This window comes from Centroberyx affinis, unplaced genomic scaffold (genome assembly GCF_046629955.1).
Source record: "Centroberyx affinis isolate AG114_WGS23_722 - 3 ecotype Tasmania unplaced genomic scaffold, CSIRO-AGI_Caff_v1 ptg002070l_1, whole genome shotgun sequence".
In the NCBI taxonomy this organism is placed as follows: domain Eukaryota; kingdom Metazoa; phylum Chordata; class Actinopteri; order Beryciformes; family Berycidae; genus Centroberyx; species Centroberyx affinis.
In genome coordinates this window covers 120,957-137,893 of record NW_027280400.1, presented here as the reverse complement: position 1 = coordinate 137,893, position 16,937 = coordinate 120,957, and the positions used below count along the sequence as shown (strand labels likewise).

General features: G+C 44.9%; 1 protein-coding gene across 5 annotated transcripts in view; it reads left to right on the top strand.

The window, feature by feature from the left end:
* The first annotated feature begins 265 nt into the window (after positions 1 to 265).
* caska (calcium/calmodulin-dependent serine protein kinase a) overlaps positions 266 to 16,937 on the top strand; it is a 63,635-nt gene continuing 46,963 nt past the window's right edge. For all 5 annotated transcript variants that reach the window (XM_071531374.1, XM_071531376.1, XM_071531375.1 and 2 more), the window contains exons 1-4: positions 266 to 372; positions 9,573 to 9,678; positions 12,574 to 12,651; positions 12,881 to 12,953. In XM_071531374.1, coding sequence (XP_071387475.1) covers positions 9,602 to 9,678; positions 12,574 to 12,651; positions 12,881 to 12,953 — 228 coding nt within the window. In that variant the 5' untranslated portion in view covers positions 266 to 372; positions 9,573 to 9,601. The remainder of the gene's footprint in view (positions 373 to 9,572; positions 9,679 to 12,573; positions 12,652 to 12,880; positions 12,954 to 16,937) is intronic.

Below are 16,937 nucleotides of genomic sequence, written 5' to 3'. Positions count from 1 at the left end.
TAGTAGTAAGAGGAGGAAGAGTAACAGGAGGAGGAGGGGTAGTAGAGTAGGAGGACAAAGGGTAGAAGGAGTTGGAGTGACAAAGTAAACTTCAGTATTGACTTAACTTCAGTTTCAGGCTTCCTTCTGCCTTTCAAGTTTAAGTATCGACTTAACTCGACGCAACAGTGGTTGAAAGGCACCGGTGCCATAAGGCACACAATGAACATGGTTGTTAATGTGTGTGTTTTCTCTGTCTGTGTGTGTGTGTGTTGTGCAGGGGTCCCTTCAGCGTGGTGAGGAGATGCATCAACAGAGAGACGGGACAGCAGTTTGCTGTCAAGATCGTGGATGTGGCCCAGTTCACCTCCAGCCCTGGACTCAGCACAGAGGGTAAGAGAACACACACAGACACACACACACACACACACACACACACACACACACAGAGTTGTTTCCAGTTGCTCATAAATATTACATATTGAAGATTATTTCTTTTTGGCAGTCTTTCATTGACCCCACTCTGTGAAACACTCAAACAGCTTGGTGTGGGGTGATACGGGGGTCAAGTTTGTGTGTGTGTGTGTGTATGTGTGAGGTTGTTTCTCTTTTAACCTTTATTTTATCCAGGGAAAGTCGACTGAGCATACTTGCTCTTTTCCAGCAACACCCTGCTTTACATTCACACAGTTGCTCACATTCACACTGGGAGCTGCCCAGTTCAACCACAGTATTCACAGTCTTCCCTTCTGCAGGTGGAAATTAAGACCCTTTGCTCAAGGCCGTCTTCACAGTAATTGTTTACTCATTCAATTTCCCCGCCCACATTTTTGCAACAGTCCTGGGAACCGAACTGGTGAATGTCCGGTCGCAAGCCCACTTCTCTAACTTCCAGGCCGCTGGTTATCCAGAGCGAGGGTGTTTTGTGTCGATATTCCAAAGAGAAGGGCTGCTGTGTACCTTCCAGACGAACCAGGCAGAGGTCTGATCAGATACGGGCCGCTGCCAGAGGGAGCGATGGAGGAAGGGAAGGAGAGAACGAGAGATTGAATTAGAGATATGGGGCGTGATAGCACAGAAACTATTGGATGGAGTGGGAAGGGGAGAGGGAGAGAGAGATTGAGAGGAATGCGGGACTTCGTTAGAGAAAGAGAAAGTGGCCAGTCGGCTGCGAGACAGGTTTACTACAGTCCATATATCCAGCAGGTATTTTTAGAAAGCAATGAATGGCTCAACACTACTTCTCACCCTTTTCTCCCTGCATTCATGCATCAATGCATGGGGTGGAGTGAGGCCTTGTGCCTGATAGAACAAGACATTTAGAGCAGAGGTTTAATGTAGGATAGAAGTTTCAAACCACAGCCAGAGCAATTTTCTCCATAGTTACACCCATGGCTTATGTTCAGTTTATGTAATTAGAAACATTACCAAGGCTATAATTTTGGTGCATTACCTAGACATAGATTTTTTTTCTCTACAATCAGTCCATCATCAACTTGTTAAAGTCACAGTGAAACCATTTTTTGGGAGCATCTTGCTGCCTTCATGTGATATAGGGATATTGGGGTGTGATGTAATGCAGGGAGGGATCATTCAAAAGTGCAAACCAATGGGAGATCAGTTAGGGAAAGAAACACATTTTTATTTGATGGGAGGGGCGGGATTGTACAAAAATGTGAGGGTTTGATTGGTTCAAAGTTTTATTTGCACCGCCTGGTACACAATGAAGTCACTACTCACGATTTTCTGTTTTCCAGGAAGTAAAATGGAATTTTGATAATAATATTTTTGTCTTTTTTTTTTAGTTAGTTGTCAAATAGGCGTATGGTATGATAGTTAAAATGAGCTACAAAGGTGAAAGGGTCATTCCAGTGACTTTAATGCTTTTCGTTATTACACTTGAATTATAATCTCTTCAGTAGAGAATCAGATTGATGGTGTGTTGCTGCAGCTGCAATAGAATTTCTAAAATAATCGATTACAGTGTTTCACGAATGGTGTTCGTTGGAGTGAGCTCAGCTGTATCTTGATTTTGTTTTGTGGCTCAAAAGAAATTAGAATTAAAAGAATAACACATAAAAAATATGACATGATGATTAAGAGGTTCCTAAACTACCATTAGTATCCATTACCACTAACTATCCATTCTGTTTCCATTTTGCTTTTCCACCAAATAGACAGTGTGTGTTTTATCATCTAGTCTGAAAGCTGAATAGATTTCTTAGCTCATAAAATTTAGCAAATTCTATTTTCACGGTTGTCTTTGCTGATGTAGGCTATTATTTACATCCGTTTTCCAGTACAAACTGCATTTCCACTTTTGTTTTCAGAGTTAGGCAAAGTTGTAACGTCCCTCTGCAGTTGGTTTGCTTACCAATTCTAGAGCAATCAACCACCGTAAATTATCGAGAACGTGCTGATAAGCCCTCTGCACAACCCCGTACTCATGACATGCTTGTCATACTTTTGACGTGGGTGATCTAATTTTTGCCTACTGTGTGCACAAGTGGCAGTTTTTTAAATTAGCGGCAAAAAAAATGTGAAAGTACAGCTTTTGAACTGAGAAAAAACTGCATTAAAAACAAATAAAATCAGCCAATGACCCCCCACACACACACACACACACACACCCTCAAAGTTAATATGCACATAGGCCAGGGACTCTTCATATATCTCCCTGTCTCCTTTTCTATCATTATATTAGGCCTGACATTTCCAAGCAGTGGATAATTAGGTATGCCTTGGAATTTTGTATCTGCCCCAAATTTGCTGTGACATTAAAAAGGTTGGGAACTTGGGATGATTTGCTGTGTCCCAATGCAGACAATGCCGTAAGTTCAAGAAAACGAGGGGCTTTACCCGCCATGTGGCATACCGGCTCTGAACTCCACGCAACCCCGTCCTTAGCTCCCCCTCTCTTTCCCTTCCTCACCTCCTCTCCTTCTCTCTCTCCCAGCCCCCGGAGTACATGATCCAGCGCACCAGGCATGTCAGCGCTTCTCTTTAGTTTACTTAAGCCTCTATAGAGCAGCCACAAAGCACTCAGCCAGTCGTGCGATGATCCCCCCACTCCCCCCCCCCATCCTGCACAAAACACACCGGATGCGCAGACCTCACACTGTAAAGTGAGACGTTTGAAGCCTTTTCCATGGAAGATTGTAGGTTTCCTCCCCAAAGGCCAAGTCTTTACTTCATGGTAGTGTGTACTTCTGGGCTGAGGTCAGCGAGGAGCACTTGTTCAGACACAGCTGCTTATTATGAGGTCTGCTCCTTCGATCGCTCACTCCCATGTAGCTTAAACCTGAACAGACACAGACACACCAGATAGACACGCAAACACACGCTCGCCCGCTCACACACACACACACTAAAAACTTTTAACTGTAAGTACGATATTATGTAATCGTAAGCCCGCAAAACTTTAGGGGTATAGAAAAAGGGATTAACGAGAACAAAGGAGGAAGAAAATGAGAAAGAAGGATGAAGTGAAGGAGAGAGGGAAAGTAAGCATTGAGGATTTCTTTTTTTGTGAGATCTCCTGACTCTGGCTGCCTGTCTGCTGAGACTGATCACAGCTCCTTCTAGCGCCGGGTTTCATTATTCTCCTCTCTGGATCCCTCCAGAGTGATATTGACACAAGTCAAACACTAATGTGAATGTAAAGTGCACCATAACATAATACGACTCTCTGCTTCAATATTCACATAAAGGACACAATTTGCTGTACATTTCCTTCTTTTCTTGCTCTGTTATCTGCGCATAAACAATAGATCATATGATATAAAAATACTGTATTGCCACTGCCAGCATCCACACAAATCCCATTTCTGATCCGTGAATGATCTCCCAAGCTGGATGCCTGGGAACTGCATGTAAACTACACATTTTGATGAAGAGCAAGTCAGGAGATTCGGTTTGACAAATTGTGTCATACTAGTATTAGGTGGCTGAAAGAAACATTTCCCATGACACCATCTGGCTTATGTGCTTTACTCATACATGCCATGTATATGGTTTTTCCCGGGCCTTGGAGTCTGCTTGTAGACCGAGCTGTGAAAGGCAATCTGCAGATCATTTAGTGTAGTCACAATGACAGATCCTATTCCACTAACATAGGCAGGTCCTATGTATTTCTCCAGAGTGAAAACGATGCTCCCTTGGCTACTTTCTTCTTGCAGCCCTGCCATGCAGCGCTGCACAGTTGTTGAGTTCTTTATGGGCAAAATTGTATAGCAACCGGGAATCTCTACTGACATAAACTATCTACACGAGTGGGAGTTGTTGTTGTTAAAAGCAACTTGTCTTCTCCTTCAGTCTCTTGTTCTTCCCCCTGAAGTGTGCATGTTCACACTGCAAGAGAATCTGTGCCAACCGCCAGGCCCAAACGGTCCAGTCGGGATTAGAATCGGCATTAAAATCATCTTGTGTGACCTAGCCTTTAGTCGGATTTCAGTCAGTGTTTTAAATGTGGACACGTGTCCAAAGAAAGTAAACTGACCCGGATGCAGTGGCAGTGTGTTTGTAAACTCAAATGACATGGTGACATTCATGTGTGACGTGCTGCGTGATTACAAAAACACTGAGAATAATACTGCTTGTATCAAGGTGAGCTGTAACAGCATCAATGCGAACAACAGAGAATACCAAAATAATCTGACAAATTGTTGTGAGTATTTTTCGTCTCATCAAGCTGAACATGAGCTGGATCTCATTTAGTCACATCCTCCTCTGAGTAAACTAACCTGACTATCAAATACAGCATGCTGAACCCAAGAGAAAATCGTGTCACTTTGAACCATGTAAACACATGGAAGTCCTCCTACTCTTACCCTGCTCTCTACTCGCTACTCTACTGGCAAGTATATAACTGGCTAGTGCCATGCTGGCCTGGCTCCATCTCTCTAGTCTAGAGAGGCTTACGGAGAGAGAGAGAGCGAGGAATCTTGAACAAATGTTCTCTCCTCAGAGATTAGGTATTTTGTCATCCCTCCTCTCTCATAAAACGGGTGATGAAAAGCTGGCCTGAAGGATCACAGCAAACACCTAAATGAAAGTTTTTCATTGTAGCTTGTCTGACACTTTACCAATGCCATTCCTCTTCATCGCCTGCATGTGTGTACATGTGTGAACCTGTATGCGAGTGTGCGTGTGCGTGTGAGTGCACATACATGGTCATCACCCTCTCCACCCTCTCCAGTCGTTTATATCCAATCACAGTCGCTCCTCGGCGGCGCTCAGAAATCCATCAAGCTGTGCGCTCCCTCCAGACGCCAGCCGGCTGTTCTCATTGTTGATTTGTTTTTATTTTTCCCCTTTTTGTTGCCCCGTTGAAAGCGGAGCAGTTACACTTGAGCGGGCAGCTTTAATACGGCAGCAGAGTAATCAAGCAGGCACACACACACACACACACACACACACACACGCACACACGCAAAACGCCGCACAGAGCTCAGACCGGGCAAAATGGGTCAAACGGGTTGTGTCTTGGCAATGGATTGACCAGCAGGGGCCTCAGACATGACACAAACACACACACACACACACACACACACACCAGCTTGTTTCTCTTCAGCCTGTCCGGAGGTCCGTCTGATGAATAGGTCAGGCCTCTAAAGGGATGAGAGAGAAAAGCTAGCCAGAGAATGAGCAAAATTCATCATGTGCCATCGCCGACTCCCTTCCCTCCTCCTCTTCCCCCTCCCCTCTCTCTCCTTTCCTCCTCTGTCTTTCTCCATATGTCTCTACCTCTCCCCCTTTCTCCCTCTCTCACCCTCGCCTCTGTTTCTTCTCTCCTCCGTCCCTCCTCTCTCCCCCGTTTTCCTCAAGTGGCCTAAAAGCTACAACAAGAACTGTTTGTGGTTGTTGACTGTTTTCGGTAGATCCTGACTTCTCGTCCCAGCCGTCTGCAAACACTCAGTCGGGCCTCACACATTGGAGTGTACACACACACACACACACACACACACACATAAAAACGCACACGCACAGCTCTGTGTGATGTAGCTGTGGTAGCAAGGCCTCCTTCCAGTGCAGGCTTTGACTCCCAGCAGGAGAAACAGGGACCACTGTAGAGATCACATCTGTTTCTCTCCTCCTCCCTCTCTGCCTTTATACCTCTCGCTCTCTCACTTTTTCTTTGTGTATAATTTTTTTCTCTTATCTCGCTCTCTTTTTCTCCCTCTCCCTCTCTGGCTCTTTCTTTCTAGCTGTCTTCTGTTCCCTTCTCTCACCAGCTTATAGCTCTTATTCCCCCCTCTCTTTCCCCTTTCCCCCTTTCCTCAGACTCTTTCTCTTTCCTTACAGTTTTCACTCTTTCCATCCCCTAATGGGTTGGGTCAGTGGTTCCTAAAGTGGGGTCCAGGAATCACTAGTAATGTAGTGGTAAATCAAGAGGTGGGTAAACTATGTCCTCCAGTCATAGTCATCATAAAGTAGCCAACATAAACAATCATACATCAATTCTATTTTCAGAAAAACTGAAAATGTGCTTTTCCCCTTGAAAGTCCCTATCTTCATGTAACTGTCATCTGTTTGATACTGCTTACTGTGATATATTTATGAATTTAAGATATTTTGGCTAAAAAGGTGCCTAACCTGAGTTCACATGTTATTGTTGGCAGTCACTTAACTTCCTCACGTGGTCTATGTGTGTGCAGTATGTGCTGTATGTGTTCTCAGCCAGTCCTGCAGTCTCACCTCTCTCTTCCTCGTCACCCTTCCTCTCTCATTCTCTGGTTACTCATTCACTGTTGCTTACACCCTGATCACAGGATCAATAGTATCCTGTAGGCCTCACTGCCCCCTCACACACACACACACACACACACACACACACAAACACCTAAAAACAAAGAGAATGGCTTCCCTGCTGCAGTTTTTCCTCAGCTCAGTAAGAGGGAGTGGCAATTTGCGCCTCATCTCATAAAGTATCCTTTTTAATCTCCAGCGGTAGTTACGGTGACGGACATTAGCAGCGGGATCACCGGATGACATTAAATGTGGCGGGCAGCGGGGCCCTTAAGGTAGCCACTTATCCCGGCTTTAGTAGCATTAGCATCATGTTAGAGCTAGCCCGCGCCTTGTGTTTGTCCTTAGAGGATTAGCTTAATGTTAGCGCTGAGACTCGCAGCAGCACAAGTGGCTCATGGCTTCAACTCAGGGCTTAATTAAATGTCAGTGCATACATAGCAAAACAATACTGTAGCTTTTCAGCATGGCTCCCAGGCGTGCATGTGTCTGTGTGTGTGTGTGTGTGTGTGTGTGTGTGTGTGTGTGTGTGTGAGTGTGCGTGCATGCTCCCCGGCGTCCTCCCATCACATCTTTTGTAGAAACATCTGCTTAGTCCCATTTCATTGCCATCTCTTCAGCACTCCTGTCCATAAATCACCTATAGCAGCTAAGGGAATACCATGCTGGGAGTGTGGAAGACCCAGCTGCCATATACCTTTGTGCATGCTTATGTTTGCACAGCGCGGCTATTTTCAGTTGGCCGCGTGCAATATTGCAGAGGAGGATATTAAAAGTTAATGCAGTTAAGAGTGCTCGGTAATGCATTTTCAGCGAATGAGTTTGAGTGTGTTCATAAAGCAGAAAGGTTATGTATATGATATATATCTCTATTTGGCCTCTGGCTACAACTCCCAACCCCCAGAAGAGCAGCTGCCAAGAGGGGGGAGAAGGAACTGCCTCGTGGAATGAATGGATGGATGGATGAATGGATGGATGGCTAGAGGGCAGGATGAAGGGAAGATAGAGGGAGAGAATCACCAACTGGGGGAGGGAGGAAGGGATACTCGGCCTGAAACTCCCAAATAAACATAGGCAGAAAAGTGGGAGGAATATATGATAGTCTTGAGTGGTCATGGTGATGATGATGATGATGGTGATGATGAGAGAAAGGGGCAAGGGATTGACGAGCATCCCGAGGAAAAAAATGCACCATCATGTTAAATTTAGTGGGGAACACACACAGTTGAGATGCACCTGTGATAGCTTATCACAGCTCCACATGTGTTTGCCAGTGTTGAACGCTGGGCCAGTAACTCCATGTCATGTGTCTTTGTGGCCAGAATGGCAAACAGCCGTCCGGCTTTTCAGAGCGCTTCTGCCTCCTATCTAGGACAGAGATGCCCATCCATTATACAGTTAGCAGAGTGTACATACAGAGGCTCCAGAGTTTATACCTTCAAATCCATGCTCCATCCATCCTGTTTAATATGACAGAACAATTCACCATTTGCATTACAGGGAGAGTGCCAGAATATTGATTTGTCTAAGCAATTTCTTTGTTGTCCCCATGCACATCCCTCTTGTCAAAACTCTGGCTCGCTCAAATGATATCTGGCTATCTTCTTTCTCCCTGCGTTGTTTTTTCCCCGCATGAAGAAAAAAAATCTGTACAATCTCTTCTTGTCACTTTTTTTTTGTCTTTTTTGTTTTTGATGTGAAGGAGGGCTGTGTGGGATTGTGTATTTTTCTCTTCTGGTGTGGCTAGCTGTGTCTCTGTCCTCTCCCTCCGGCGACATCTCTAAACAGCCAGGCTCCATTGTTCTTTTCAGCTTCATTAACCCCCCTCCATTAACCCTCCTGTTCATTAGGAACTAATTAAAGTGGTAGATGCTTATTGCCAGGCAGCAGTAAGAAGATCTAAAATAATGAGATGGATACAAACAAACATCACTAGGACCCGAATAGAAGGGAGACCTGTGGCCGTTTCGCATATGAGAGACCCACCGCCGATGAGTCATCACCGCACTGTTTGCGTGTCAAGCTCCAAGGAGTGTGACCCTAGTGCTGCACTGTGCATTTTACATTATCTCCTCTTGCTAACGGTGGGAGCGAAGCTGCAGAAAGCCCTGAGACAGGCAGGATCTCAGCAATGTCAAGGTGTTCAGCTGGGAAAACTGCTTAGATTGGTTTAAAAACACGCCAGCATTTCTGAGGAATCTCTGTGGTGTAAAGGTTTCCGTCGGCTTACAGTGCCTCGTCATTCGGCAGCAGCGAATGTCTGAGGAAAAACTGCTAAATAATGAAGGTGCTATGCTATGACATTATGGACATTATGACCAGCATGAGGGCGGTAAAGCGGTAAAATCTGATGGGGTTGCTTATAGACACTAGGCTTCATAAATACCAAAGTAGGTGGAAAAACAGGGCTCTTATGTATTTATAGAAAGTATTAGGAAGTAAGGAAATTGATTTGGATCATTTCCAGGCCTTTCAAAATGAGGAAAATGCCCTCTTTGGTTCAGTCCAGATACCCATATGATGCACATTTTATGTCACTATCATCTTGCTTAATGATGTAGTATGAAGGATAGTCTTCTCATTTCTCAGCTGTAGAATGGTTTGGCCTAGCCGTATTGCCCAGACATTATCAGCATACATCACATTCACCATCACCCAAAATCTTGAAATCCAGCCAAGAAACCAAAGGTCAGGAAAAAGCGTGGAAATTGGGAAAGTAATATGCTAGGATCCCTGAAAAGAAGTGTGATCCTCTTGCTGCTTTACGATCACTTAAACCAAAATGTCTCTCTCTCGTTCTCTCTCTCTCTCTCCCCCTCTCGCTCTCTCTCTCTGTGTGTTTCCAGATCTGAAGAGGGAGGCCAGCATCTGCCACATGCTGAAGCACCCACACATTGTGGAGCTGCTGGAGACGTACAGCTCAGACGGGATGCTCTACATGGTCTTCGAGTTGTAAGTCTAAAACCGCACATGAATTCGACTTTCCGCCAACGAAGGCAAAGCGGGCCTCGTCAAAGGCCTTCACGCCAGCACACGTGTCGGTGAAAGAAGAAGGAGCGTGCGTGTCAGAGGATAGAGGGACATATCTGCGGGAGAGTGTGAAGATGGGTTGATATGGGGACGGGGAACACGGGGCGATAGCAAGGAGGGGAGATTGACAGTGGGGGATGAAGTGAAGGGGGGCAAGTGGGAGGTTGCGGCGATAGCGTGAGAGAGAAAGTGAACCCCGCGGTGGTTTCATATTCAGCGCTGATACGAGAAAGCTTGTTAACTGAGGAACGAGAATGAAAGGGGGGGGGGGGGGGGGGTGTTGTGAGTGCAGCAGTGTATATGAAGGGGCAGAGATGAGATTAAGATTTCACACTTGCTGCTACCTCCAGCTCTTCTCAAAGCTGCGCCCGCCCCCAGCCCCTCCCACACCCCACCGTATCATCGTCTTTCCCCTCTCTTCCAGAACTAATTCCTTTATCATTTAATTCCGTTATCGCTGATCGGGCAAGTCCTAGGGTTTTGCACACAGTTCTATCACACGCCTCGGCGCAGGGGAGAAAACTTTCAAGGAAAATGCAAACGAGCTCAATTTTTGAGGGATTTTCATGGTTTTGGCACACGTGTGCGCGCCGTGTGTCCGCGCCGTGTGTCTGTGTCCCCGTTTATGGTGCACATGCACACGAATGTGCATGCGGGGATGGGAGTAGATTTGAGACAGGCTCGGAGCAGTGCGGTCCTTTGAGAGCGGCATAGATATCTGAGTAAACATGGTAGATAAATGCAGACAGCTTCATATGTCTCCCTGTCCCCAGGTCTGCCTCCCAGCTAACCAAACAGCCAAGAATGGGATGAAGGGAGGAAGAGAGGGAGGGAGGGATGGTGGGTGGATGATATGAGAGGAGAGAATAAGGATGTGCAGTGGCCAAATCCCACATAACGGCCCCATTTAATTGGTGCAGAGGCACAGCAACGCTGCAGAGTAAGTTTGGATAATTGGGGGAAGGATGGGGACAGAGCAATTATGAGAGACTGAGTCGATGGTAGGTAAATGACTGGGTCAGATTTGTGTTTGAGCGCACGCGTGTATCTGCGTGTGTGTGTGTGTTGACGTGCTTGTGCAGTCCAGTATGTGTGTGTTTGTGTAAGGCAGCTAACTAAGCAGGATTGAGGCGATGTGGTAGGGCCTAATGGCCATATCTTAAAAGTCCGTCCCCAGCAGCCTGTATTGATTGCGAGGTGCAGTGCAGCTCTGTGCATTGAGACGCGCTGTCATCCCCGGCTACAACCTGGGTTTAACTGGGCTGAGAAGCTGTCATTGTTAGAGGCATATCTTTACTGTAAATTACTCCGTAGGGCTTTTTCAATGCAAAAGCGTTAAAACGTCACCGTTACAGCAATGCCTCCTCCTCCCGGAGACTCAATTAATATGTCGGAGCTGCATTACTGTGCACAAATCTCTCTGAAAGACTTCCATATCCTTCCTGAAAAGATATATTTGCTCAGGGGTTTTGAGACTAATAGCATCTGAGCGTGCGCAGTTGCACGTACACTCACACACATACACAGTTGATTGATTTTATTTGGTAATTTCTAAAATCATGGAGCTTCATTCATGAATTTATTCAAGGAGAGCAGCATGCGGTAACACTGCTACGCTTTTCCTTCCATGAATCAAACAAACAGGACCATAGATACATATCAGTATTCAGACCAAGCAAGCCAACAACTGTACAGTTTTTAATGCAATACAAAAAACACATTAAAAACTCATATTCAAGCTGCATTTAAGAGCCGCATATGGCCTAACAACCCAGTAGATCAAATTTAGTCCTGTCACATTACACAGAAAAGTAAAAAAAAAAAGTGCCCATATGGCCTTTTCATGGCCTTTACAAAGGTAGACTACATTTAGACACACCACTTAAACATTCAGCGTGGATTTAAACCTATTTGCAAACCAATTTGCATCTGGGCAGCTTGTTCCATAGAGTAGCCAAAGAATGCAAAAATGATTCCTTGCCCTTGCTTTTCTTAAATTTACCTGGAACAAAATCAGTAGAGCGCCCTCTAGTGGAGTATCTCTGGGTATCTCTGACACCCTTAAAATAACCCCTAAGATACCTAGGAACCGAGGGTGCATCTTTATCTACTTCACTCTATGTTCCTCTCTTAGCCATTTCAGCCTCTCAAAAAAGGGTTCCAGTTGGTGAATATTTGCTGGGAACTTCAAAATTGTCCTTACAGGCTTGTTTGATATTACACTCAAAATAAAATTTCCTATCTAACACGCTTCCTTTTTTAGAGAGGAATAACACTTGCCAACTTCAGTTCACTAGGAAATATCCCTGACGACAATAAAACAATTTACGATATGGGTCACACATGGACAAATAAAATCAGCTGCCTCCTTTAAAAATCTAGCAGGAATATTGCCAACACCGGTTGCTTTAGAGATGTGTAGCTCATTAAGTTTGTTCAGCACAGCCATTCTGTCACTCTCTCAAAGGAAAAAGCACCAGCTTCTACCCATCGATAAAGATAGAGCTGTGGAGCATGTCCAAAACAACCGGGTTTGGGAGGGAATTTATCAACTGGCAATTGTGGTAAAATAGCTGAGTTTCCCCCAACCGACAGAGACGAGACATAATAAAAGCTTCTCCTCTCCTGAGCTCTGCCTCCCAATTCACCTCCACAACCAATCACAGACAAGCACAGTGTTGAAGTTTTAATAGGAGTGACCTTTCCTTCCTACCCAGACGCCTGTGCTGACCTTTATGCCACACTGACCCTCTCTGTCTCCTCTCTCTCCTCCGTCCCCCCCCCCCCTCCTTCAATCTCTGTCTCTGTCTTTATTAGTATGGATGGAGCAGACCTGTGTTTTGAGATTGTGAAGAGGGCAGACGCTGGCTTTGTCTACAGTGAAGCAGTGGCCAGGTGAGATTTGTGCATTTCTTTTTCTTCCTTATGACTCCCCAATGTGCTGTTTGAGAGCTTGTGGTCGGTCTTGATGCATGTTTTCGCATTCCAAGCTCATGACTTTATACTTACACGGATAAACATGTTGACAAACACCTAGTGCGCTATTTGCAATGTTGTTAGTCTTCTGCTGCTCTCTTATTTCGCTGTGACACAGCAGTAACAGTGCTCTCTGTCTTTTCCTTAGTCACTACATGAGACAGATCCTCGAGGCACTACGCTATTGCCATGACAACAATGTCATCCACCGAGATGTCAAGGTATTTCTGACTTGCAATGAAACTTCTCGCCTCACTAGAAGCTTTCTGGGGCAAGGCTGCGGGGTAATTCTGGCTGCCTGGGATATATGTAGTTCAGGCAGTATTAACAATTCAGTAAATAACAGCACGCTGCAGAGATATAATCATTAAAAATGTTCTCCGGTGGAATTGATTTATAAAGTTGTTTTCAGTGCTCCGTGACCTTAAGTTTGATATTTTCCGCAAAACGCGCAAAGAGCAATCGGTCAACTCTCCGCTCTGCCGTTTTGATTACTCTTTGATCACTCTCTTCTTGTGAAGACTGTGTAAGATCCAAAAACAATTAAATCCCTGTTAATTTTTGAGGTTGCACCTGCTCTGGTATCTCCTTGATTGAAGGACTCTTGTGGCGCCAGTGCTGGGAGGAGGGAGGGAGGGAGGGAGAGAGAGTGTGAGAGAGAGAGAGAGAGAGAGAGAGCTATAGAGAGAGAGTGTGATGGGTTCATTTTGACACTAATCCACCATTTAAACCGTCCTTTATCAGCCTGTGTCATCTCATCATATCATAGCGCTGATCATGGCCAAATCAACAGGCAAGCCTCTCCAGTGTGACCCTGGTCCTGGTTTGGTGGTGAATATAGCAGAATAACAGATTTAATGTGGGTTTGACTAATTTGACGCACAATGCTAAGGCTGCAAATTACTGTTAGGGTGCTGATTGACAACATGCAGCTGTGTGGCAGATAGGTAAGCGGTCACAGAAAATGGTTGATTGACAGCTGACCTATAATTTGCACAGTGTAAACTTCAGCTGTCAAAATCCAACAATCTGACTTTCACTTGTCTCTATCTGGTCCATTAATATATAATGCCCTTCAATATAATATATAATAATATAATGCCCTTCCCTTCAATATTTTATTCTCACTTTGTGTTTGTCTGTGGACATTGGAAGAGAGAGAGAGAGAGAGAGAGAGAGAGAGAGAGAGAGAATGCATGTGTCATTCTGTGACTGCATGTCTGTCTTTGGTGTGTGTGTCCACTGCAGGCTGCAGGTAGCCAGTGTGTCTGTCAACTTTTCAGCCACCAGCTCGTATAATGTGCAGCCAGGTTTCAGAAAAACTTGAATAAGGCTTTGCATCCAAAGCGGTGCCTCTTGTCTCCTCCATCTCGCTCTCAGCATTCGCAAACAAGCAAGGCAAAACACAATTCCCTTGGCAGCTATCCCAGCTGTGAGTTTAATGGTTTTTATATGATATTCACAGAGCTCAATTGCAGTGCTCCCTTTTATATGTATTTTATTGCCTTTTCCCAGAGACTCATAATGCATATTATATGGCCACAGTCAGCTCCCAGCTTGTGGATTACTATCTCTCTCCGGTGTTTGGCCGAGGTGTTAGTCATCTCAGCCTATAGAATCCTATCTCTCTGTCTTCAGTCGGCGGCTCTCTCCTGTACTGGATCCCTGACTGCTGCACAGGCTTAGGCTTAGCCTCTCATTGTCTATACGTGAGTGATAGCCAGCCAGATGGTTCAGGGGCACGAGAGGATAGAGCTGGCTGTTTACGTGTGTGTGAGTTACAATGCCTCTCCTGGTTATTAAAGTGATATCTCTTCCATTCTACTTCTATACAGCCTTTGTCCTATTTCCCCCATTAATATATTGCCCCTACCTATGAGCTGCCATAGCTACAATGTCCCATTTTAATTTACACTTCCACTGATTAGGTTTTCACTCCATCTGTGGTCAAGAGTTTCTCTCCCTACATGCCTTGCTGCTCTGCTGTCACTGCAGCAGCCTTGGTATGTCAACTAATTATCCCCACATGGGCAATATGTTCATTTAAGTATGCTTAGTTGGCAGTGTGTTGACCACAGTAGTGACATTGTAGTAAGCTGAGAGTCACGCTGCACGGCATAACCCAGACTTGTGATTTTAACTGCTTTAACTGTTGCCTACTCTCATGGGGTGTCTGTATGTGAAGCCTAGTGGGCATTCTTTCCATTCTCCTTAAAGTTAAAGGTGCATATCTCACTGCCATCTTATGGGCCTGTTTTCTGCAAGATCTTTTTGTCTAAGATGAGGTGTCAGGTACTGTGTATGTGTGTGTGTGTGTCTCTGTATCATGCAGTTTTTTTTCTCTCTGCAAGCTGCCACTCTGTCTGCCTCTGGCCTACAGGGAACACTTCTCACACCAGAGACAAGCTCAAATGCATATACACACTTCCTCCTGACAAACTCTATCTGCGCTCTGTGTAGTGTTTTTACCAAACACACTCTCGAGAGATGGAGGAAGTGTTTGCAGCTCGATATACACTGATATATTTCTAGTCACAGCAAGAAGATGAGTATTTAGTGCAACTGAGGATCCATATTCATATGAATGAACTTGTCAACCCCTTTCACTTAGTTAGTCCAAGTTTTCTGCTGTTTCAGATGCATCACAGCCACCAGAAATTGCACTGGTTTTGATCATCTGGAGATACCCGCGCATATATTAGTCCTTGGCTGGTTTCGTTTTATTCTAAACAGAGTAAACAAATCTCTATCTAGCAATGAAATCATCCTCTATGGAAGCATCATCCAGTCATTGATGTAATTCATATGCTATGAATAGAATGTGGATATTTGTGAAAGGCTAAAAGTCGAAATGAATTTGTATGATCAGTGTAGCAAGAGGTTTAAGTAAGATACATAAACCTCTGAGCTTTGACATTGGTACAGGGTGGCATTCACCTCCATTATCACCATTTAACAGTGGCTCTGTGGCGTGTCTCTTGTCTGGCTTATCAGATGTACTGCCTGGGATTTATGCCCTCTACAGGGGACACAGAGGGATACACACACACACACACACAAACAGTCATACACACAGAAACACACACACACTAACGGCAAAGCTGTCCTTGTTGAATATGGATAGGCTTGAGTGTGCCACATCCTTCCATGCATGAAAGTCAAAGTCATTGAATTCATTTGAATCCTGATGTTCATAAATCACCGTGCCGCTGTTTGTCTCCCGGTATTTATCTTCCTCCTCACCTCACCACAGACCTCCACCGGTGACAACGGCAACTGTCGGTGTGTGTGTGTGTGTGTGTGTGTGTGTGTTTGTGTCTGTGTCTGTGTCTATCTGTGTTTGCATTTGGTCCTCGTTATGCTACAGACAGATTGTATGCAGATTGGCACTGCAAATTGATAGAATCTGCTTCTCTGGCTCACAAGTTTTGAATGCAGAACTTGGACAGCTGAATACCGGCACCAACTCGCCTGAGTCTGAAGGTGAACCCTTTTTTTTTTTTTTTGATAGAAAAGGTGTAGTCACACATCCATCTGAATGTGCCTCTGATATGGGCTCTGGAAATTTCCGGTGTTTGCGCTAGCATTGGTTCTGAAGTTGAGGCGCACCGAGGTAACGCTGAATGTTTGAACTGCAAAGCACAGATCCCGACGCTGTGTTGAGCAAACTGAGGAATTCATAAACACACCGCTACTTTCGATGTAAACATAGATGAATGAATAGAAAGTCATGCTGGCGCAGACCTATACCTTACCTTACAACATAGTAGCGCTTTTTTCTCAAGGCGCACTGAGGTGAAGGGACCAGCTGTCAAGACGTTCCTAGCAGAAGAGACGGTAGGCTTTATCTCTGTGAGTTTTAGAGTTCAGCTCGCTGGAACTTTACATAGTGTTCCTGCAGGAAGACGGTAACTTTGCCAAATCTTGGTACGCATTGCTCCTAATGCTTTTCTCCTTATAGCGTCATATTGGAGATATAACTGCTGTCTAGTCTATGGTTAAATTCTTCTGTGTGTTTGCGGCATCATTATGGCCTAATGAAGCTGGTGTCCGCTTTGTAGACGGCTTGGTCAATTCTGACGCTCAGAACACAGGTAATTGTAGCTTTTCCCTTGACTGTCTGGTTGCAGAAAGAACACACACACACACACAGAGGCACACACTTATTTTAAACTGTGTATCAGATACTGTATTTCTGGAAAGGG